Source organism: Anas acuta, chromosome W (assembly GCF_963932015.1).
Source record: "Anas acuta chromosome W, bAnaAcu1.1, whole genome shotgun sequence".
Lineage (NCBI taxonomy): Eukaryota > Metazoa > Chordata > Aves > Anseriformes > Anatidae > Anas > Anas acuta.
In genome coordinates this window covers 3453409-3478007 of record NC_089016.1, presented here as the reverse complement: position 1 = coordinate 3478007, position 24599 = coordinate 3453409, and the positions used below count along the sequence as shown (strand labels likewise).

The 24599-nt window shown below is 47.1% G+C and overlaps 1 protein-coding gene across 9 annotated transcripts in view; it reads left to right on the top strand.

Annotated features, from left to right (window-relative positions):
• Positions 1-24599, top strand: part of LOC137847126 (protein N-terminal glutamine amidohydrolase-like) — a 49199-nt gene that overhangs the window by 14265 nt on the left and 10335 nt on the right. Inside the window, exon 6 of one of the 9 annotated variants that reach the window (XM_068665411.1) lies at positions 10178-12898. The exons of the other annotated variants lie outside the window; for them this stretch is intronic. Coding sequence (XP_068521512.1) covers positions 10178-10185 — 8 coding nt within the window. The 3' untranslated portion in view covers positions 10186-12898. Of the gene's footprint in view, positions 1-10177; positions 12899-24599 lie in introns of those variants that run through there. 9 annotated transcript variants of the gene reach the window in all.

Sequence of the window (24599 nt, the reverse complement as noted above, 5' to 3'; positions counted from 1 at the left end):
AGTGCACCCTCAGTAAGTTTGCAGATGACACCAAGTTAGGTGCGTGTGTCGATCTGCTCGAGGGTAGGAAGGCTCTGCAGGAGGATCTGGATAGGCTACAGCGATGGGCTGAGGTCAACTGCATGAAGTTCAACAAGGCCAAGTTCCGGGTCCTGCACCTGGGGCGCAATAACCCCAAGCAGAGCTACAGGCTGGGAGATGAATGGTTGGAGAGCTGCCAGGCAGAGAAGGACCTGGGAGTGATGGTGGACAGTCGGCTGAATATGAGCCAGCAGTGTGCTCAGGTGGCCAAGAAGGCCAACGGCATCCTGGCTTGTATCAGAAACAGTGTGACCAGCAGGGCTAGGGAGGTGATCGTCCCCCTGTACCCGGCTCTGGTGAGGCCGCACCTCGAGTACTGTGTTCAGTTTTGGGCCCCTCGCTACAAGAAGGATATCGAGGTGCTTGAGCGGGTCCAGAGAAGGGCGACGAAGTTGGTGAGGGGCCTGGAGAACAAGTCCTACGAGGAGTGGCTGAGGGAGCTGGGCTTGTTCAGCCTGGAGAAAAGGAGGCTCAGGGGCGACCTTATCGCTCTCTACAGATACCTTAAAGGAGGCTGTAGCGAGGTGGGGGTTGGCCTGTTCTCCCACGTGCCTGGTGACAGGACGAGGGGGAACGGGCTAAAGTTGCGCCAGGGGAGTTTTAGGTTAGATGTTAGGAAGAGCTTCTTTACTGAAAGGGTTGTGAGGCATTGGAACAGGCTGCCCAGGGAGGTGGTGGAGTCACCATCCCTGGAAGTCTTCAAAAGACGTTTAGATGTAGAGCTTAGGGATATGGTTTAGTGGGGACTGTTAGTGTTAGGTTAGAGGTTGGACTCGATGATCTTGAGGTCTCTTCTAACGTAGAAATTCTGTGATTCTGTGATTTTGTGAAATGTTCACAAGAAGCAGGGAATAATAAAACACAACTGTAATACACAATAAATGTTTGTTCATTGTCTTTTGTATTGATTCAAAGATCGAAGCCGAAATTCCTTTAAGTGGTATATTCTTTATTGCAGCGCTGGATGCACGGGGGATCTCTCCACCTATCGTGCATACCCAAAGCGGAAAGCAGTCTTGAATTTATACAATCAATCTATCAATATTCTACAAGCACCTATACATATGCATTACCTATCCCCGCCTTCCCTCGCTTCTCATGCTAATTAGCCTTTTGGCACCTTGCGCCTGCGTAGAGCCTTCCAAGAATGTGGGCAGGGGTCTTTGGGACGTGGGCAGGGGTCTCTGGGAGGAAGACCCTGAGTCTTCCTCACAGTGTACTTTTCACCTTTTGTAGAGGAATGGCTTGAGGGTAGAGGTCACATAAACATTGAGCAATTAGATGAGGACGATCTTGCCAAATACCGCACACCGCTAGTATAAGATTAGGCTAACCGTAAAACATAAGGCTTGCAGCTGACAGCTGCAAAAGGGATAGAAGAACAGTGTCCTTGGAGCAAGGAATACAGTGTCCTTGGGGCTATAGTTAGCTCTAAAAAGAGAACTTGTGGTTATAGCTGTCTGCACTAACAGGATATAGCAATAATCAATCATGAGCTTAGCTTTTGTAACATGTATGAGCTAATTATCTTGTACCGTATATATATCGACTGGGCTATCTAGTAAAGTTGAAGCATACTGATCACTCATATTGAGTGCTTGTGTCTTCCTTCCGTCGACAACAAATGGCGCCCGAACAGGGACCCTGCCGGACGGGGACTCAGTACGAGTAAGCCGGAATTATAAGTCGACGGAAAACAAAGGGAAAGCCGGTCCTGATTGAAGAATTTAAGGAGTACTCGGATTTATAAAAGAACTGTACAGGAGGTGACGAAGAGAGGATCACCCGGGACGAACCCATAGTGGGTCCCGCTGGAACGCCGCAACAGGTCTGCCAGAAGTTTTGCAAAGGAGCAACGGTACCGTGAGTAAAATGGAGAGACAAGCGGCTTATGATTTACTTAAATGCTTTTTAGAAAAGCGTAAAGTGTTAGATATAGATTGTCCAAAAGAATTACCTGGATTGTTAGCATATGGGGTGGCAAAGGGTTGCTTTATCAATCCTGACACAGTGTTTGAACAAGCGGAGTGGCGAAGGTTTGGGGATAAGTTGTTTGAGGATGTGATTAATGAGCAGAAGGCAGCTAAGAAGTTAATGAAGCCATGGAGGGCTGTGATAAATGCGTTAGCAGTACATAAAGCAGAACAGAAGGTTGCTGCTGCTGCGGCAGAACGCTTAGGGGGAACTAACAGTCAGAAAGAACTGGAAATTAGTCACTACCCACTTCCACCTTCAGTGGGAACGTTTACAATCACCCCACAAGGTGGGTCAGTGCCCAGTGCACCTCCACCTCCGCCAGAAGCCCCTGAAGCAGAGGGTTTAGAAAAGAAAACGAGCATGAATCCATTTGTAGACGACGTGCAAGGACGAGGTAGAGAGGGACTATGGGCAAAGATAGCAGAAGAAGCCATACAGGAGGGTAATTATGAGACAGCGGCACAATTAACTCAGGCGTTCCCTGTAGTCTATTCTCCCCCTGATGCTCAGGGTAATGTAACTGTTAATATGACCAATTTAGACTGGAAATTATTAACCCAATTGCGCTCTACAGTGAGTGATTTTGGAATAAAGGGAGAACCTACACGACAGATGTTGGACTATATTTGGGGAACGAATATACTGCTGCCAGGAGATATACGTAGCATTATGAAATTAATATTGACACAACATCAGCAGCTATTGTTTAATGCACACTGGCACTCGGTATGCCAGGAGTCTGTCGCTGTGGTACGACAACCAGGGGATCCACTACATGGGGTAACCTTAGAAGAGCTTATGGGCCTGGGACCCTACTTTCGTCTTGAAGCGCAGGCTTTGCTGGGCCCCGATAAAGCTAAAGAATCCATGGGGCTAGCGAGGAGAGCCTTGGATCAAATCAAAATCCAGGGGGAATTCCATTGTACATGGGAATCAAACAAGGTAGGGAGGAGCCTTTTGGGCTGTTTATTGATCGGGTTGCGAATGCCATACAAGCGGCAGGGGTGCCAGACTATCTCAAAGGCACGATTCTTAAACAATGTGCATTGCAAAATTGTAACCCATCTACGCGTAATATACTGGCTACACTGCCGAGTACATGGACAATAGAAGAGGGACTTGAGAGAATGGCACAAGTGCCGGTAGGACCACAAGCTATGTTAGTTGAGGCTATTAAACAAGTAGGGGAGAGTATCTCCAAGGGATTGAAACAGAATCAGGAACAAGTTTTCGCTGCCCTTGCTCCCTTGCAAAAACCGATGGGACTCCATGCATCAGGACGCCAAGCATTACGATGCTATAGATGCGGGATTGCGGGACACATGAAACGACAGTGCAAAACGGCAAACGTTTGGTGTCCGTCATGCCGCTCGAATACACATAATGAATCCGCATGCCGCAAAGGAGGACAGGGAAACGGGAGAGCCAGCGGGAAGAGTCGCCCCGCAACGACACAAAAAGCGGCTTTCCCCACCACGGCAGCGACAACAGCAGCACCAATCGGAGCAACGAACCCTTTTGTCTCCAGCCAGCCACAAGCGGGAGCCTGGGACTGGACTTGGCAACGGCAGTAAATGTTACATTATGGGACTCTAAACCAACAAGAGTTAACTCCGGTGTGATAGGACCCGTGAAAATTAACGGTGAGCCCGTGGGTGCCTTGCTTATCGGAAGATCATCTGCCACTTTAAATGGAATACAAGTGCTAACAGGACTAATCAATAAAGATTATACCGGGGATATACAAATAATTGTTTCGGCTATGTTTCCGCCGGTATTTATTCCAAAGGAGACGCGCATAGCACAGCTAATACCACTACCCCATCTAGCGGCCAGCATTCCACCTGCAATAGAAGCGCCGCGCAACAAAGGAGCATTTGGATCCACAGGTGGAATGGCCATGCTAACGGTGGGACTACAGCAAAGACCACGAAGGCCTGTCACCCTTAAATACAACGGGGAAGCCCTAAGAGTCAACGCCCTATTGGATACTGGGGCTGACGTATCAATCATAAGCACAGAGAACTGGCCTCAACACTGGCCAACAGTCGAGACAAGTACAACTATCAGCGGGGTCGGCGGAATGACTTTTGCTTGTCGATCCCCACCGTTGCAATGGACATCGGGGGACAAAACAGTGGAATGTACAGTCTCTATATTACCGCTCCCGGATGGAGTGCATGCCCTGGTAGGTCGCGACATCCTAGCACAAATGGGAGTGGTGCTAACCACTGAACACATGAATGCCTGCCCTTTATAGATGCGGCCATTGCTTGGACTTTCCCGATCCCAATCAGGTGGAAAACTGAGGAACCTGTTTGGGTGGAGCAGTGGCCTTTAAAAAGGGAAAGTCTGATACAGGCACATGAACTGATAAAGGAGCAGTACCTGCAAGGACACTTACGATTATCTACCAGCCCATGGAATACTCCGATTTTTGTGATAAAGAAAAAATCTGGAAAGTACAGACTGCTACATGACTTACGTGCAGTTAATAAACAAATGTATGACATGGGCGCACTGCAACCAGGACTACCTAATCCTGCCATGATTCCTGAAGGATGGCGATTGTTAATCATAGACTTGAAGGACTGCTTTTTCACTATTAAACTCCACGAGAGCGACAAGCAGAGATTTGCATTTACACTGCCCGCTATAAATCGAGAAGGGCCGGACCAGCGATTTGAATGGACTGTGTTACCACAAGGGATGCGAAATTCGCCCACGCTGTGTCAGTTATATGTGGATGCAGCTCTCCAACCAATACGTAAAGAGTGGGATAAGACGATAATATACCATTACATGGATGATATATTGCTAGCACAACCATTGCCGTTTACGTTGCAGCAAAAATCCGAACTGACAGAACAGTTAAAACGGGCCGTTGGTAATAGCAGCCAAAACTGGACTCAGACATGTTTTATACTAAGGACTGGAGGCCAGCGAGGACAGTGGACCAATATTACAAGCAAGACCTATGGGTTTGATCCAGAAGGACCCTACTGTGGATATAATGACAGCAGCGACAATGTCACTGTGTTCGGGGCCAAACCAACCGCTCGGGTGGGTCTTCAAAGACCTAAGGCCTTACCCCCGGGAATATTTTTAATTTGCGGGGACAGGGCATGGCAGGGAGTACCAGCAAACCCAATGGGGGGTCCTTGTTACATAGGCCGACTAACACTTTTCGCTCCTAATCTACACGATCAACAATGGTTAAATTTAACTCGAGCAATGCAGATTTATAAACGATCCAAGCGTAGTCTAACGACATTAGGGTCTGACTGTAAAGATGATGTGCAGTTGTGGGGCCCCGCAAAAAGGATTTTCACTGCGGCTTTAGCGCCAGGAGTAGCACTTGCTCACGCTATGACTAATTTAGGAAAGCTTGCTTGCTGGGCTGTTAAGCAATCAAATGTTACAACAGAAATAATTACTGAATTGTCACAAGACATGGACAGCTTGCGGCATGCCGTACTGCAAAATAGAGCTGCTACTGATTTTTTGCTATTAGCACAAGGACATGGATGTGAAGACTTTGAGGGAATGTGTTGCTTTAATATTTCGGATCATGACCAATCAATCCATGACCAGCTAAAGTGGCTAAAGGTTCACACTCAGAAGGTTACGATAGGGAATGACTGGTTTGAAGATATATTTAGGAGGTTATTCGGCAATATCGGAGATTGGTTTATGGGACTGATCAGAGAAGGTTTACGCATCTTGCTAATAATCATACTAATCATAATTGCCGCGAAAATAATCTTTAGTTGCTTAACCAGAAAGCTTGAACAGCTATCGGAGAAGGTTTTTCTGATCCAAAATAAAAACGGGGGAATTGTAGAGGAATGGCTTGAGGGTAGAGGTCACATAAACATTGAGCAATTAGATGAGGACGATCTTGCCAAATACCGCACACCGCTAGTATAAGATTAGGCTAACCGTAAAACATAAGGCTTGCAGCTGACAGCTGAAAAAGGGATAGAAGAACAGTGTCCTTGGAGCAAGGAATACAGTGTCCTTGGGGCTATAGTTAGCTCTAAAAAGAGAACTTGTGGTTATAGCTGTCTGCACTAACAGGATATAGCAATAATCAATCATGAGCTTAGCTTTTGTAACATGTATGAGCTAATTATCTTGTACCGTATATATATCGACTGGGCTATCTAGTAAAGTTGAAGCATACTGATCACTCATATTGAGTGCTTGTGTCTTCCTTCCGTCGACAACAACCTTTGGTCAGGAATCTGCTGAATTGGCACGTTTCTTAATTGCGAGAGCTGGTTGTTGCCAATTCTTCCGTTTGTTGTATCTTTATAATGAATTCCAATGTCCAGTTTTGAGATTTATAGTCCTTACGTTTGTTTCTCTGTCCGTCTGCCGCTTCCTTATCATGAGTTCCAGTGTCTTGTTTCGAGATATACAGTCCATGTCTGGGGATTGTCCTTGCCTCCCCAATGCCTCCCCAATACCTCCTTAATCAATCCCCCCTTTTCTTTTCCCATGCAAATTCTTTTGCATCAGATACTTTCATTATTTACAGTAACACAACAAAGCAGGCATCTAAACAACATGCACACAAATATTCCTAACACTACTAATGTGATTAGAGCAATGAACACTTGTTTCAACCATTGGAAATTGGGCAACCAGGAGGTTAACTTATTCCATATTTCACTAAAACTCCATGAAAGATCATCTTTACTGATCTCATGTAGGACCCTTGTCTGCTTCCATATTTCTTCCAGGTCGGTAGAGATCTTTCCACTCTGATCTACATACATACAACAACTTGTATTTATTACTGTACAGACTCCCCCTTGAGCGGCCAGTAACAAGTCTAGGGCCATCGGATTTTGTAATACTACCTGTGATAAACTAGATATCTCTTCTTGTTGAGCCTTTATAGCATCCAGAGTTTTGTTTTCTAACTTCTCTATAATTGCAGAAATATTAACTATCGCCTTTTCCAATTCACTCACTCCTAACCATGGGATAAACCATCAAAAAAAACTATGAAAAGCGGTGTGTCTCTCTATCAATGGATTGTTAATTTTTCGTCTAATTCTCCGGATATGATTTCTCAAATAACCTCGAGGCGCTACATCATGTATGGTCAAATTGGGGACTACTGCTCCAAGAGTGCAAGTTCCCTTCCAATTCTCGGGCAAGACCTTACGGGCTGTATCATTGCATAGCCAATACCACCCTTTTCCTTCTGGAACCGGCCAGCTGGTTGAATTTGCCCAGCCGCTAGTCGTACTAATATCAATTGTTCAATTACAAGATGTCTGATTTCCCACATAAGTAGTATCCGTATTTATACAATCCTGTTTTCCCATACCCCTAGGTGGGTTACACCTTTGTACACATACATAGTAAGATTCCAACAGCACAAAGCTACTCACTTCTAGTTCCAAAACTTCTTCATATTTTCGACCCCAAGATGTGTTTTCCCACAAATTAGTCCAAGGTAAGTTTGCAGGCAAGGGAATCCTGATTAACGATACACCCTTATTCCCATGCTCTGGCAGATGGGTGCATACCCAACAGTTTGTCTTATTAATTACTTGAGAAATTGTTTGTATCAGGGACAGGTGTAAGTTCTCATCCCAAACTGCCCACCCCGAATCTGAGAACCACACCCCTGCAATCATTAGGATCTGGAAAACCATAATTTTGTTGGTCCAATTGGAGTGGTGGTCCATATCCTCGCCAGGGCCTTCTTCACCCTTGAATCGTGGATCCAAGCTGCTTGCTCCTTAATCTTGATAGCAGTGTGAGTTGTCAGCAACACTTGATACGGTCCATTCCATTTTTCCTCTAGGGGTTGTCCTGAAAAAGTCTTTATATATACATAGTCCCCAGGCTTAAAGGGGTGGATTGGTTGATCCAACCCTCTAGCTCTGGTCCCTAACACAAATTTATGTACTTTATTTAATTGTTTTTGAAGTTCAGTTATATAAGTATATAAATATTCTGATCCCAGCTGCGTTAGATCCTCCCCACTAAATAGAAATTGATATGGCCTTCCATAGAAAATTTCAAAGGGGCTCAAATTCTCTTTTACTCTAGGTTTAACTCTAATTCTGAGTAATGCTAAAGGGAGGGATTGAGGCCATGACAAATTAGCCTCTTGTCCGATTTTAGCTATTTGTTGTTTAATTAAATGGTTCATTTTTTCTACCTGTCCACTTGCCTGTGGTCTATAAGGAGTGTGAAGATGCCAATCTATCCCTAAAGCCTGGCTTATTCGCTGAACAATCTTTGCACCAAAATGCGAGCCTCTATCTGAGGAAATGGTTGCTGGGATCCCGAATCGGGGTATTATTTCATTCAATAATGCCTTAATTACCTCCTTAGCCTTATTAGTTCTGCAAGGGAAGACCTCGGGCCATCCCGAGAAGGTATCTGTTAAAACCAATAGGTACCGATACCCCCCTTTTCTTGGTAGTTCCGAGAAATCAATTTGCCAATGCTGCCCAGGATAGTTCCCTTTACCAATGACACCAAATGTCACCCTATTTCCTGTATTGGGATTATGACGCATGCAGGTGTCACATTGTTGGGTTACCTGCCTTATTGTGGTATACAGATTTCTTGCTACCAAGACTCGATTTAATAGTTTATACAGGGCATCGGCTCCCCAGTGGGTTTTGTTGTGTTCCCCCAAAACCATAGGCCACACCAAATTAGAGGGCATAACAACCCTGTTGTCCTTCAAATGAGCCCACCCATCAACATTCAGCTTCCCTTTTAGATCCTCGATCAACTTTAAATCTTCTTTTGAATATTTAGGAGCCTGTCCTTTCTCTAATGTCTGAATTTTACTGTCTGGTATTAAAGCAAGCACTTCCACTTGACCTCTTTCCGCCGCCCTTCTTGCCTCTTTATCAGCCAATCTGTTCCCAATCTCGAAGTCGGTGGATCCTCTTTGATGCCCTCGGCAATGCATAATAGCCACTTTTTCTGGTTGTTTTACAGCCTCTAACAATTTTAAAATTTCTTCAGCATGTTTTATCTGTTTTCCCTGAGCAGTCAGTAATCCACGTTCTTTCCAAATTGCTCCATGAGCATGTACCACGCCGAATGCATATTTAGAATCTGTCCAAATATTTACCCTTTTTCCAGCTGCCAGTTCCAATGCTCTTGTGAGAGCAACTATCTCCGCCTTTTGAGCTGATGTTCCAGGGGGTAAAGGCTTAGACTCAATTACCTGCTGAGTAGTTGTTATAGCATATCCAGCTTTACGTTGTCCTTGTGTAACAAAACTGCTCCCATCCGTGAACCAAGTTTCTTCTGCATCTTCCATGGGCTCCTCCTTAAGGTCTGGTCGGCTGGAATACACAGTCTCCATAGTTTCTAAACAATCGTGAATCACAGGTTCCGCCGGAGCATCACTAAGAAAAGAGGCTGGATTCACAATATTAGTTATCACAATTTCCACATCGTCCTGTTCTACCAATATTGCTTGATATTTCAAAAATCTCTGAGGAGATAACCAATGAGCCCCCTTTTGTTCTAAAACTGCTGACACAGTGTGTGAGACAAACACTGTTATCTTCTGACCCATTGTAAATTTCCGGGCTTCTTGTATATTCATAATTACGGCTGCCACTGCTCGCAGGCAGCCTGGCCATCCTTTACTTACTTCATCCAATTGTTTAGAGAAATAAGCCACTGCCCTTTTGTAAGGTCCCAACTTTTGTGCTAGTACCCCTAAGGCCATACCCTGTCTTTCATAGGAGTATAACCAAAAGGGTTTAGACAAATCTGGTAAACCAAGAGCTGGGGCTCGCATCAACTCCATCTTAAGCTTCTTAAAGGCTGCTCGGGCTTCTCCTGTCCATATTAGTCTTATGCAGTTATCTTTAATTAAATCATACAAAGGCCTTACAATTAATCCATAATTGTTGATCCATAATCTGCACCAACCTGTCATTCCTAGGAAAGTTCGTAATTCTTTAACAGTCTGTGGTTCTGGGGTACGACAGATTGCTTCCTTGCGTTCCGTCCCCAATTCACGTTGTCCTCCTGAGATCTCAAATCCTAGGTACGTCACGTGGGTTTGAACCAATTGTGCCTTCTGTTGTGAAACCCGGTATCCATTCATTCCTAGGAAATTAAGGAGGCTCACCATCCACTGTATGCAGCTTCCCCTGTCTTCGGTAGCAATCAAGAGATCATCAACATATTGCAGCAGGACCCCTGCAGAATTGGGGGCTTCCCAGGATTCAAGTTCCTTTGCAAGTTGATTACCAAAAATCGTAGGGCTATTTTTAAACCCCTGAGGAAGCACTGTCCATGTCAACTGGACTTTTCGTCCTGAGTCAGGATTTTCCCATTCAAAGGCAAAGAGGTTTCGGCTTTCTGGGGCCAAGATTAAACAAAAGAAGGCATCCTTTAAATCCAGTACGGTAAACCAGACCAACTTGTCCCTTAACTTGGTCAATAGCGTATAAGGGTTTGCTACCACAGGGTGTATGTCTTCAGTAATCCTGTTTATTGCTCTCAAGTCCTGTACTAACCTATAACTCTTCCCATCCGGTTTCTTAATTGGTAAGATGGGAGTATTATATTCTGATTCACACTCGACCAGTAACCCATATTTCAAAAACTTATCTATTGTATCTTTTATTATAAAATTTCATATATAGGTATTTTAAGATATTTTAAATAAATTTGTTTACTTGACCTTTCTTAAATATATTTAAGTACTTTTGTTTGATATTTTTGTTCTATATATGTAGCTCTCTATTTATTATCCTATATATATATATATATGCATGTATATGTGTATGTATATAGCATGATAAATAGCAGGCTTGGCAGAAGGAATGGAATATACACAGTCTTCTGAAATCACAGGACATGACTTTCATTTCCATTACACAACACCTTAATTTTCCATCTTCTTTTTATCGGAGCTACTGCTGACAGTGCCTATGTAACACTGTAGATATGAACGTCTTTCGGATACTGCCAATACCTCTTTTTAAAAGAAAATGACTGAAAACTGGATAGACTTTTAACGTACTTTAGCAGCTATTCAGAATATATTTTTCTGAAGTAACCTGTGGTGCTCTTTATTCCACTGGACACTACATAAATGTCTTAAAAGAAACCTGTTATAAATTCGCTTAGTCCCAAAGTAGGATTAAATAAAAAATAGTATTTATTAAAAGAATAGAGGTAAGCAAACAGCGCTGGGTGCACCGGGAGTCTCCGCTCCACCAGGACGCACACCAGTTACATCAAGTAGCTGATTTTTATGCTCCTAGACTAATACATATTCATTACTACTTCTAAAAAAAAATAGGTTATTATAATTACCTTCCGGGATCCAGTCCCTCCTACTGGAGCATGCGCATCAGTCTCCGGTGGTCCCTCTGGGGGTCTCTAGGGGTCTTTCATGCTGAAGGCTCGTAGTCTTCCTCTCCAAGTTTTTTTTCTTGTCCTTCCCCTTTGTACTCCTTGGCAGCATGTCAAGTTTACACAGCGTCCCCTGCAAGTCTTCAGCTTCTTTTTTTTCTTCTCCTTAATCTCCTGTCCACCTGGCCAGATATCAGAGGCTTGCATAGTGTCCCATTTAGAAGCCATAAAAGCCACTAGTTGTTAGCAGTTGTTCTGAAACCCCCAGACATCAAAGACTTCAAAGAAAAAAAACATACGAACACAAATAGCTCTCTTATTGACACTTCACGAGTAGTTAAAACATTCCTCATCGGCCATTCACAGGGACAGTCACACCTATGGCAGTGCTAAATCAATCACGAAGAAGACAAAAAAGGCTGTAACTGTTAGAAATAGGAGTTCGGAATAACAAAAGCAAACAGGTTCATAGATTTGAGGAATATTTTCTGAAGACTTGATAAATTGACTAGAATGAGGGGGAGACTGGGACACACTGGGAGAAACTACATCTGTGGTTCAGGAATTAAATTGCCAGTGCAGGACCCGGAGGCAGACAGGACTGCTCTTTATTGACATGAATTGTTAACACATTCCTCACAAACCTATATATGAAATGCAACTCCTTCAGAAACCTCTTAGTGCAGTTTAGTGCAGGAGGTATTTTTATGTCCTATAAAAACTTGTAAACCTCCTTTACCTTAGTGCAGGAGGTATCTTTTTTTATAATTTACTGATAGCACCTTAAAGGGCTTTCATAGTATTAACACGCTAGAGAAAGTATGTGGGAGAAACACTTTCCACAAACACAAGATTTTTGCTTATTAAAAGTAAACGACACAAACTGAAGCAAAGCAAGATTTGCTTATTGCAACTTTCTAATGCAAAGCTGAGTCTTCCTTCTACCAATGACAGTGTTACTGATACCAGAGAATACCATTTTAATATGAAAAACTAGTTACAAGAAAGCCTTATAGTTGAATAAATTGTTTTCTACTGACCTGGAGATAATTATATATATTCATTTTCATAAAAATGAATATATTGCTGGTGATAAATATATTTAAATAAACAGAAAGCAATATTCTGTTTGAAGGATACCTCTTCAAACCAGCAGAGAAAAATTTCTCTGAATTTCACAGATATTTAAGTTAAGGCAGGAAAGGTTTAATTTTTTTGAAAATAAGATTCTGTATCAGCTGTGCAAAAATATGCAGCAGGATATGTTGCTGTTGTGTTGTCACATCTCGTACACAACACCTAGTGATGGTGAATACCTAACTGTGCAATCTCTATGTCTGTTTTTCTTAAGAAAACTGTAACACACATATGTAGCTTTTTAGCATCTGTCCCAATATCAGTGTAGTATTAAGAATTTTTTCTTTCATGTGTATTGTTTGGATATGTAATAATAAAAAGTGAGCCACCATCTGTTTTGTTGTTGTTGTCATTTTTTAATCTTACACTTGAAACTGTATAAACTTTTAAAAAACAGTTTGTGAGCAGCTTACCCCATTCTTGTTGTCTTGGTTATATGTCAAAGGCAAACACAGGAGGAAGAAAAATATATATTGAAAATTTACATTTTAATGTATTATTACATTGAAAAGGTAGTAAAGGAGTCAACCTCATTTTTCCTTAAATTATTCTTCAACTTGGTTAATGTCACAGATTAACCAGCAGCTCCTGCCAGGTCACCTGCTCCTGCATGGGCTCCTCTCCACGGGCTACAGGGCCGGCCCGGAATCTGCTCCGGCAGGGGTCTTCCACAGGTGGCAGCCTCCGTCAGTGCAGGGCCACCTGCTCCACCGTGGTCTCCTCCACGGGCTGCAGCGTGGAACCCTGCTCCACCGTGGTACTCCATGGGCTGCAGGGGGACATCCTGCTTCACCACGGTCCTCACCACAGGCCGCAGGGGACTTCTGCTCCAGCGCCTGGAACACCTCTCCCCCTCCTTCTTCACTGACCTTGGTGCCTGCAAGGCCGTTCCTCACTCCTCTCACTCTCCCAGCTGCTGTGTGGTGCAGCATTTTTTTCCTTGTCTTAAATATGCTCTCACAGAGGCGCAAAACAACATCGCTTATTGGCTCAGCTCCGGAAAATATGGGGCCCTTACCAAACATGGGGCAGCTTCTAGATCCTTCTCACAGAAACCACCCCTATGGCTCCCTGCTACTAAAACCTTGCCACATAAATCCACTACAGACACCAAGCCGGGAGATAGTGTCGACCTGCCTGAGGGTAGGGTGGCCCTTCAGAGGGCCCTGGATAGGCCGGACTGCTGGGCTGAGTTGAATGGGGTGAGGTTTACCAAGGCCAAGTGCCGGGTCCTGCACTTTGGCCTCAAGAAGCCCATGCAATGCCATAGGCTTGGGGCACAGTGGCTAGAAAATTATGAAGAGGAAGGGGACCTTGGAGTGTTGATCGATGCTCGGCTGAACACAAGTCAGCTGTGTGCCCAGGTGGCCAAGAAGGCCAATGGCATCCTGGCCTGCATTAGAAATAGTGCAGCCAGCAGGAGCAGGGAGGTGATCGTTCCCCTGTACTCTGCTCTGGTGAGGCCACCCCTCAAGTGCTGTGCTCAGCTTTGGTCCCCTCAGTACCAGAAGGACATCGAGGCCCTGGAGTGTGCCCAGAGCAGGGCTACAAAGCTGGGGAAGGGCCTGGGGCACAAGTCCTGTGAGGAGCGGCTGAGGGATCTGGGGGTGGTAGGTCTGGGGAAGAGGAGGCTCAGGGGAGACCTCATTGTACTCTACAACTTCCTGAAGGGAGGTTGTGATGAGGAGGGGGTCAGCCTCTTTTCTCAGATAACTAATGATAGGACTTAAGGAAATGGCCACAAGTTGTGCATGGGGAGATTTAGATATCAGGAACAACTTTTTCTCTCAGAGAGCAGTCAGGCACTGGAACGGCCTGCCTAGGGAGGTGGTGGAGTCACCGTCCCTCACGGTGTTCAGGAAGCGCCTGGACAAGGTGCACGAGATATGATTTAGTAGCTTAGTGGGTAGTAATGGTAATAGAAGGATGGTTGGACTAGATGATCCTGTGGATCCTTTCCAACCTTGTGTTTCTATGATTCTTTCATGAGGAAGCTGTAGACCGCGATGAGGTCTCCCCTCAGCCTGCTCCTTTCCAGGCCGAACGGGCCCAGTGCCCTCAGCTGCTCCTCATATGTCTTCCCCTCAAGGCCCTTCACCATCTTCGTAGCTCTTCTCTGGATACTCTCCAACAGTTTAATGTTCTTTTTGTACTGTGGTGCCCAGAACTGCACACAGTGCTCGAGGTGAGGCCGCACTGCGCAGAGCAGTGCAGGACAATCACCTCCCTCAACCGACTAGCAGTGCTGTGCTTGATGCACCCCAGGGTATGGTTGGCCCTCCTGGCTGCCAGGGCACACTGCTGGCTCATATTCAACTTGCTGTCAACCACAACCCCCCTAGATCCGTCTCTGCAGGGCTGCTCTCCAGCATATCATCGCCCAATCTGTACGTGCAGCCAGGGTTGCCCCGTCCCAGGTGCAGGACCCGGCACTTGCTCTTGTAAAACTTCATGCGGTTGGTGATCGCCCAGCTCTCCAATCTGTCCAGATCTCTCTGCAAGGCCTTTCCACCCTCAACAGTCAACAACTTCAAGTTTAGTGTCATCAGCAAATTTGCTCAAAACACCTTCTAGTCCTACATCCAAATTGTTTATAAAAGCATTGAAAAGAACTGGCCCTAAAACGGAGCCCTGGGTGACCCCACTGGTGACCAGCCACCAGCCTGATGTAGCCACATTTACCATAACCCTCTGAGCCCTACCCATCAGACATTGTTCACCCATCGTATGATGTTCGTTATCTATACTTGACATTTTTAATGGGATTGTGTATATGGTTTGCTTTTCTTGTTCTCTAAAATGACTTTTTGAGAAATCCTTTATATAATAAACATAAAGTTGAGGAATCACAGACAAGACAGGTGAAAATAAATTCTGAGGTGCTCAAAAGAGTACACACCATGAAAATATCCATTTCTGCTTCCTAGCTTTTTTCCTAATCTGTTATAAGTGCATTGTCATCTTTCTCCTGTGACTGCATTCTACAGGGCTGAGTTTTTGGGATGCTAGCTAGCACTCCTGAGCACATTACTTCAGGTTTCTAGGCCAGTCTAATAAGCGTCTTCCACCACTGAGGCACCAGTATGAATATGAACCAGTCCTTTTTGTTAGAATTGTAGGGGTTGGAAGGGACCTCCAGAGATCATCGGGTCCAACTCCCCTGCCAAAGCAGGTTCCTTAGAGCAGGTTGCCCAGGTAGGCATCCAGATGGGCCTTGAATATCTCCAGAGAAGGAGACTCCACAACCTCCCTGGGCAGCCTGTCCCAGTGCTCCGTCACCCTCACCGTGAAGAAGTTCTTTCACATGTTGGTGCGGAGCTTCCTGGGCTCCATTTTGTGGCCATTGCCCCTTGTCCTGTCCCTACAAAGCACTGAAAAGGGGTTGGCCAAATCCTTCTGTCCACCACATCTCAGATATTTATACACATTGAGGAGATCCCCTCTCAGTCTTTTCTCCAGGCTGAACAGCCCCAGGTCTCTCAGCCTTTCCTCACAGGGCAGATGCTCCAGGCCCCATTATCGTCTTTGTTGCCCTCCGCTGGACTCTCTCCAGGAGACCCCTGTCTTTTTTGTACTGGGGAGCCCAGAACTGCTGGACACAGTACTCCAAGACTAATTTTTCTCAATTGTTTCAGGATCTATCTATGCCATATAAACCATGGAGCTTTCTAGGCAAACACTGGCAAATCGTGAGCCAGGTGCAACTCAATGCTGACGTTTCCGTCAGTGTGTTAGGTGTGGCAGCTTTTTCCAAGACTGACCTATGCCTGGCACCTAATTTGCGTTTCAGTAGATGTACAGAAGGGAACAAAGTGCTGTGTTGTTAGCACTGTGTTTAAAAAGCTACCGTGAAGAAGATGCCTGTGTTGAGCGGACAACAGGAAGCTTTCATTGCATCTCCAGGCAAAGGAGAGGAAAAAAAAGTATCACTGAGGCAAAAATGTGTTTCTTCTTATCCACTTCAAGACGATGTTGAAAACCTGGTATCCTAAATGCATCTTCACCTATGGAACCACAGTCAGCTCATTGCATTGCAACTGGAAAATTTCATACTTAAAAGGGAATGACAGGCAATGAGGAAGCAGGAGCGTTCCTGGCATCAAAACTTTTGCTCTTCAAAGTTTTGGGCAAACTTCTCCCCGTTATTAGTCTGGAGAGAAGAAGACCTTCACAGTTAAATATATATATATATATATATAAAGGTGCAAATCTCGGTTCTACATGAACAGCTGTCACAGCTAAGGGTTCCCAGAAGCCCCATTCTGTTTTTTCTGACTTGGGGAAAAGATCAACTTTCAGTGTCTGAGGTAAAAACATTGCTAAAAGCAGCGGTATGTGGAAACACAGCGTATTGAAGAGAAGTACGTAGTGGGAGTTAAAGCGAAGCGTAGACTAAGATATCCGGACACGTATTGAAGGAAGAGCTCCTCTTTATTCAACTTGGAGGTGTGTGGAGGAATGGTTAAGTGAAGTAGGACATGTGGATGTTGAGCAGTTAAGAGGCAATGGGCTAGTGAAGTACCGTACTCAACTCATATGAGCCTGGGCATGTACGCAGCTGGCTGAGAGCCAATCAGGCTCAAGGACACGATGCCCTTGGGCGATCGGGAAAGTCCCTAAGGCAGGACAGGTAGCTAAAAGAAGGAGGACCAGACTGAAAAGCCCGGGAAGTGTTAGCCAATCCTGAGCTTAGTTTCTGCAATATGTATGAGTTGATTATGTTCGAACTAGATAAAAGGCGACTGAGCTATCCATTAAAGTTGAAGTTCACTGTTCACTCATATTGAGTGTCTGTGTCTTCCTTCCATCGACAACAGAGGTGGAAAAACAGGGGGTTGGGGGTGGGTTTTTTTGTTTGTTCGCTGTTTGTTTGTTTTTTCTCCAAAGGTTTTGGGGGTGTCCCAGCCAGCCCCAGAGGGAATTCCTCTCTCAGCACCGGGCACCTGAGGAGAACTCGGGGCTGGAGAAGAAGCCTTGCTCGGGGAGCCGGGCGCCCTCAGCGCCTTTATGCCCTGAGCCGAGCCGAGCCGAGCCGGGCCGGGCCGGGCCGAGCCGAGCCGAGCCGGCCGCCGCCTGCCAGGCGGAGCGGCTCCGTGGGGCGACCCCTAGCGGCCACGGAAGACCCCCGGGGAGAAGGCGAGGCGCTCCCGCGGCCGGCCCTGAGGGGCGGCTGCGAGCACCCCTTCCCCGGCTCTGTGAGGGGGGAACGGGACGCGGTTGGGCTGTGACAGAGCCGGGGGTATGGGGGGCACACGGGCAGGGCGAGCAACTCTGCTTTCCGTGCCTTGAAACGGGACGGAGCCAGCCGAGACCGGGCTCCTCCCCCCCCTCTATATATACACACACTCGCTCGGTGTGGCGGTGGGAGGGGAGTGGGGCCATGTCCCCAGCCCTGCCGGGGGTTTTTGGGGTGCCGGGGGCCGCCCTGACGCCCGGCTGTCCCCCAGGTGCTGCGCGGTGCTGGAGATCGGCACCTGGCGGGGCGAGGCGCCTGATGGAGGCGGCGGTGGGGCGCTGAGGGAGCGGAGAGGCTGCTGCTGTCAGCGCTGCCCGGTAGGTGCTTGGGCTCCCTGTCAGGCTTGACGGAGGAGTTTGGCTTCGTTGAAGGGTCAGTCAAGGCTGAGGTGGCGGTCCCAGCCGGGAGAGGCGCCCCAGAGAGTGCCTTGGGGCTGTCAAAGTGCACAGCGATCCGTGCAAAGGGGGCTTTGTTGTGGAAGTCCTGAGGTGAACACGAGCAGCCCGCTGGAGGGGGAAAGGAGAGGGGAGTTTGGAAAGCTGTGCTGCTGGTGTTAAGCAGCAGCCTGTGCTGTGTTGGTGTTTGCTCAGAGGGGTTTCACGCACGAGGAGCTGGTGGGTGCTCTGAGGAACCTGGTCCAGCTGTGGAGAACAAGCTGTATGAGTCAAACCCCAGGACCCAAATACCATAGGCCATAAGTCCAAACCTCCCCGAACAAGCAGACATCATGTAGAAAACCCATTTGTTACCGTCTTTAAACATTGCCAGCAAGGCAGCCTCTTCCAGTTACGCTGTTAATTGGGTTCCCCGGAGCTCGTTAGAAGGAGGTGCCATTTTTTCTAAACGAGGTGACTGCTAACTTCAGGCTGGCAGTCCTACTAGCTTTCCTCAGCCAAAAAGCCCTTTGCATTTCTGTAAAGCACCTGTGGACTGTGCTTGTTTAACAAAGACAAGTTTGAGACATAACACTTGGAGGTAGGGCACGCATTCTCTTTGTGAGGCTTTCCTACTCCTTGAATGCTTCTTGTGGCTCTCCTGGGCTCTCTCTTCTCTTGCCAAGCCCTCGATGACCTGTGCCTGCTTCAGCTGCATCCAGCGCTCCGTTTGCTAACCGTAATTGTTGCCATTTATCTCTGCTGGTTATTACTGGGAAAACCGATGTTTATCACTGCGTGTCCATGCGTCCCTGGAGCCTGTTAGAGCTGGCTTTTGAACGGTTCTGCCTTTTGTAAATTTCTCTACGCTGAAGAATTTCTGTCAAGTGATGGACTTTGTGCTGTTGTTAGGATTCCTTTTGTTCCTAATGTACCAAAAAGGCTGTTTCCTTGGGTCTTTTGCTTCCCTTAGCAGTTTGTGGTGTTTCACTTAGTCTTATTACTATCCTTGAGCTGTTTTTCCCCCAGTCACTTGCAAAGCCTGAGGGACAGGATTAATTTTTTTTTAATCTAGTTACCATTAACATAAATGATCTTTTTCTTTGGATGTGACTTCTGAATTCATAACAGTCTTACTTCAAAGATCTACGACTGGTTTTGAAGTCTGATGCTTTCTTCAAGTTTGAGTTGAGAATTTCTTCCATCTTTATGGAACTAACTTCTAAAGCAGCAAGTCAGTGTAAACTGTTTTTCTAGTTCTGTTTGCACGTAATAAATATAACCGAGGCATACTCACTTGTGGCTGAGCTCTGGCCAATCTCTATTTCTATGGTCAGTTTCGCTTTGTCTCAAGGCTGAAGTCTAGCTGAGAATTCCCCTGTGCCAGATGCAGTATTTTTGTATATTATAAAATTAGCCTCTCTAATTTTCAGAAATCCTGAGCCTGTTGCAAAATTGACAGAACGAGCTCTTTGGGGTCTGTTTAATAGAAGTCACAGAATCACAGAATCACAGAATTTCTAGGTTGTAAGAGACCTCAAGATCATCGAGTCCAACCTCTGACCTAACGCTAACAGTCCCCACTAAACCATATCCCTAAGCTCTACATCTAAACGTCTTTTAAAGACTTCCAGGGATGGTGACTCCACCACCTCCCTGGACAGCCTGTTCCAGTGTCTAACAACCCTTTCGGTAAAGAAGTTCTTCCTAACATCTAACCTAAAACTCCCCTGGCGCAACTTAAGCCCATTCCCCCTCGTCCTGTCACCAGGCACGTGGGAGAACAGGCCAACCCCCACCTCGCTACAGCCTCCTTTAAGGTGTCTGTAAAGAGCAGTAAGGTCACCCCTGAGCCTCCTCTACTCCAGGCTGAACAAGCCCAGCTCCCTCAGCCGCTCCTCGTAGGACTTGTTCTCCAGGCCCCTCACCAGCTTCGTCGCCCTTCTGTGGACCCGCTCAAGCACCTCGATGTCCTTCTTGTAGTGAGGGGCCCAAAACTGAACACAGTACTCGAGGTGCGGCCTCACCAGAGCCGAGTACAGGGGGACGATCACCTCCCTAGCCCTGCTGGTCATACTGTTTCTGATACAAGCCAGGATGCCGTTGGCCTTCTTGGCCACCTGAGCACACTGCTGCCTCATATTCAGCTGACTATCAACCATCACTCCCAGGTCCTTCTCTGCCTGGCAGCTCTCCAACTACTCCTCTCCCAGCCTGTAGCTCTGCTTGGGGTTATTGCGCCCCAGGTGCAGGACCCGGAACTTGGCCTTGTTGAACTTCATGCAGTTGACCTCAGCCCATCGGTGCAGCCTATACAGATCCTCCTGCAGAGCTTTCCTACCTTCAAGCAGATTGACACACACACCTAACTTGGTGTCATCTGCAAACTTACTGAGGGTGCACTCAATGCCCTCGTCCAGATCATTGATGAAGATATTAAAGAGGACCGGCCCCAGCACCGAGCCCTGTGGGACGCCACTAGTGACTGGCCTCCAACTGGACTTGGCTCCATTTACCACGACTCTTTGGGCCCGGCTATCCAGCCAGTTTCTAACCCAACAAAGCATGCGCCAGTCCAAGTCAAGAGCAGCCAGTTTCTTGAGGAGAATGCTGTGGGAGACGGTGTCAAAAGCCTTGCTGAAGTCAAGGTAGACCACATCCACAGCCTTTCCCTCGTCCACCCAGCGCGTCACTTTGTCATAGAAGGAGATCAGGTTCGTCAAGCAGGACCTGCCTTTCATAAACCCATGCTGACTGGGCCTGATCACCTGCTTGCCCTGCAAGTGCCGCATGATGACTCTCAAGAGGATCTGCTCCATGAGCTTCCCTGGTACTGAGGTCAAACTGACAGGCCTGTAATTTCCTGGGTCTGCCCTCTGGCCCTTCTTGTAGATGGGCGTCATGTTTGCTAGCCGCCAGTCAGCTGGGACCTCCCCCGATAGCCAGGACTGCTGATAAATGATGGATAGTGGCTTGGCCAGCTCCTCTGCCAGTTCTCTCAGTACCCTTGGGTGGATCCCATCCGGCCCCATCGACTTGTGCACATTCAAGTGCCATAGCAGGTCACCAACCAGTTCTTCGCGGGTAGTGAGGGCCACATCCTGCTCCTTATCCCCTTCCACCAGCTCAGGGTACTGGGTATCCAGAGAACAACCGGTATTGCCGCTAAAGACTGAGGCAAAGAAGGCATTGAGCACCTCCGCCTTTTCCTCATCTCTTGTAACTAAGTTTCCCCCTGCATCCAGTAAAGGATGGAGATTCTCCTTAGTCCTCCTTTTTGTGTTGATGTATTTATAAAAACGTTTTTTGTTATCTTTAACGGCAGTAGCCAGATTGAGCTCCAGATGAGCTTTGGCCTTCCTAATTTTGTCCCTGCACAGCCTCGCTACATCCTTATAGTCCTCCCTAGTGGCCTGCCCGCTTTTTCAGATTATAAACCCTCTTTTTTCTCCTAAGCTCAAGCCACAATTCTCTGTTGAGCCAGGCTGGTCTTCTTCCCCGCTAGCTCATCTTTGGACACGTGGGGACAGACCGCTCCTGTGCCATTAAGATTGATGAGCCTCTTGAAGAGCACCCAGCCTTCCTGGACCCCTGTGCCCTTCAGAACCACCTTGCAAGGAACTCCACCAACTAGTGTCCTGAGCAGCCCAAAGTCAGCCCTCCGAAAGTCCAATACAGTGGTTTTACTGGTCCCCTTCCTGGCCTCACCAAAAATAGTGAACTCCACCATTTCGTGGTCACTCTGCCCAAGACAGCTCCTGACAATCACATCCTCCACCAGTCCTTCTCTGTTTGTGAAGAGAAGGTCTAGCGGGGCACCACCCCTGGTAGGTTCACTAACCAGCTGCGTCAGGAAGCTATCTTCCACGCTCTCCAGAAACCTCCTAGACTGCTTTCTCAGGGCTGTGTTCTGCTTCCAGGATATGTCAGGGAAGTTGAAGTCCCCCACGAGAACAAGTGCTGAAGATTTCGCAACTTCTGTCAGTTGCCTGTAGAACTCCTCATCCGTCTCCTCATCCTGGTTCGGCGGTCTATAGCAGACCCCGACCAGGACACTAGCCTTGTTGTCCCTGCTGATCCTAACCCAAAGGGACTCGACCTTGTCGTTCCCAGCCTCGAGTTCTACAACATCAAGACTCTCTAATATAGAGAGCCACACCACCACCCCTTCTGTGCTGCCTGTCCCTTCTGAAGAGCTTATAGCCAGGCATTGCAGCACTCCAGTCATGAGACTGGTCCCACCACGTCTCCATGATGGCAACCAAGTCGTAGCCTGCCTGCTGCACAATGGCTTCCAGCTCCTCCTGTTTGTTACCCATGCTGCGTGCATTGGTGTAGATGCACTTCAGCTGGGCCATTGCCCTATCCTCCGGCCTTGCCATTGCTCCCCCTGGCACAGCCCCAACAATCCTTGCTTCAGCCCCATCCCCCTTCTTACCTAGTTTAAAGCCCTCTCAATGAGCCCTGCCAGCTCCTGGCCAAGGATCCTTTTTCCCCTAAAAGATAGGGACCCGTCTGCGGCCATCAGGCCAGGTGCTGAGTGAAGTGCCCCATGGTCGAAAAACCCAAGATTTCTGCGTTGGCACCAGCCCCGGAGCCACGTGTTTAACAGGTGGGCTTTCCGTGTCCTCTCTGTACCCCTCCCTGCCACCGTAGGGATGGATGAAAACACCACCTACATGATAAGTTTTGGAGTGATGAGGGGAGGGGACATTCTGACCACATTTGGCAGAGTGCAGGAGGGCCTGGACGCACTGTTCCCTTCTGTGAACTCACGGTCGGTATTCCCTCTCCGTCCTGTGCCAGAGACGTGAGGTCACTGATCCATAAATGCCCGAAATGGTTTGCCTCGGAGTTGCCGGTGACTTGTAAACAAGTGATACAATTTTCAGGATAGCACTGTTTCCCCTCCTCCCTTTGTTTCCTCGCTATTTCCCAGTCAGGTACCAGTATCAGTGTTCAAGTCCGGCTGTCGGTTGTATCACCTTTGCCAAGTGTGTGCTCACAGGAATCCAATTTTGTGGTGTTATTAATTAACTTTCTGACACTGTCACATCAGGCACTAAAGGTGCTTCCTCCTGCAGTCTACACAAGGGATATGATGACTCAGGTTTTCAACTTCTTTATTGTCATTGGTAGTATTAATTCTGATTTTCATCTTTTATTGCAGTCCATCATGTTAGTTTGGTTCGGTTTCGGTTTGGTTTGTGGTTTCGTTGTTGGTTTTTGGAGTAGCTCAGGGCCTCCTGAAATACTCCAACCACTCTTCTGCATAAATAGTTGTTTCTTTTTCTGTGGAGGTGGGAGCCACCAAAAATGCCTCATTTCCTTATCCTGTAGCAGCCAGATGGCATTTCGTCATGCCATGCCTCCCTTTGGCTGATGGTTCATTTCCAGTTCTCTTGTCTTTCTGAGAGCTGGAAGGAGCCACACCAGGACCACTCACCTCTTTTTGTGTACCCTTCAGAGTGCAGTGAGCTGCAAGGTGTTGCATAAAGCAGCATCTCTGCTTCCAGGGGATCCTTTCTACCCAGCTCTGGAAGTCAGCCCAAAGGGAGCACATGGCTGCTGTCGTGGCAGAACGTGAAGGGGAAAACAGGCAAGAACTCTGAACACGTTGCTACTAGCTCTTAGAAGACCCTGGAGATAGATCATGGAGAGCTTAATGATGCAAACATGCTTTGAAAGTTTGACTTCTGCTTGCACCTAACAGGTCCAGAAGAGCTCACTTCCAAAAAAAAAAAAAACAGGCTTCCAGTTGTGTTTGGAGCCGTTCCAGAAAGCCGCTTGGTGTTGTAGGTTCTCGTTGGATGTCCTGGCCTTCTTGACCCACAGCTTGAAGCTGCTGCTGGAGCCAGCCTTGGAGCCAGCAGGGAGCTCCTGAACTTTGTCATGGTTATGGCAAAGGCTGCAGGTGTTCAGCGCCCTGAATCTGGAGAGCATCTCTCAAGCCACATATAGTTTGTGAGACCAGAAAGAGCTGCCGGCTTATAATGAGTGCTGTGACTTAGGCACACGGTTTGCAGAGGTTTTAAGGCATAGTGCATGAGTGCCAGACTCCTGTTTGGTCACTGGGACAAAACGAGATCTGGGAATGTTGGATGTCCTAAAAAGAGTAGAGGGGAGACAACCGGGGAGGAGATGTGGCTCTTCTTGGCCTTGTTTAACCCCCAGCCCCTCTACACCCCACAAACCTTAGTTACAGCTGTGGGCTTCTGCAGAACGTCACAATTCCTAGTAAATCTTCGGGATATACTTTAAAAGCAGGAAAATACTGTGTTGGTTTCTTTTTTTTTTTTGTATACATAGGTCAGCTGCCAGCAGCAGCACCTGCTGGAGTCGAGGGTATTGAGCAAGGCAGCGTCGTGTCCCGAGCAGCAGTCACAAGGGGAGCTGAGCGGAGCCCGCCTGAAAACTCGGGG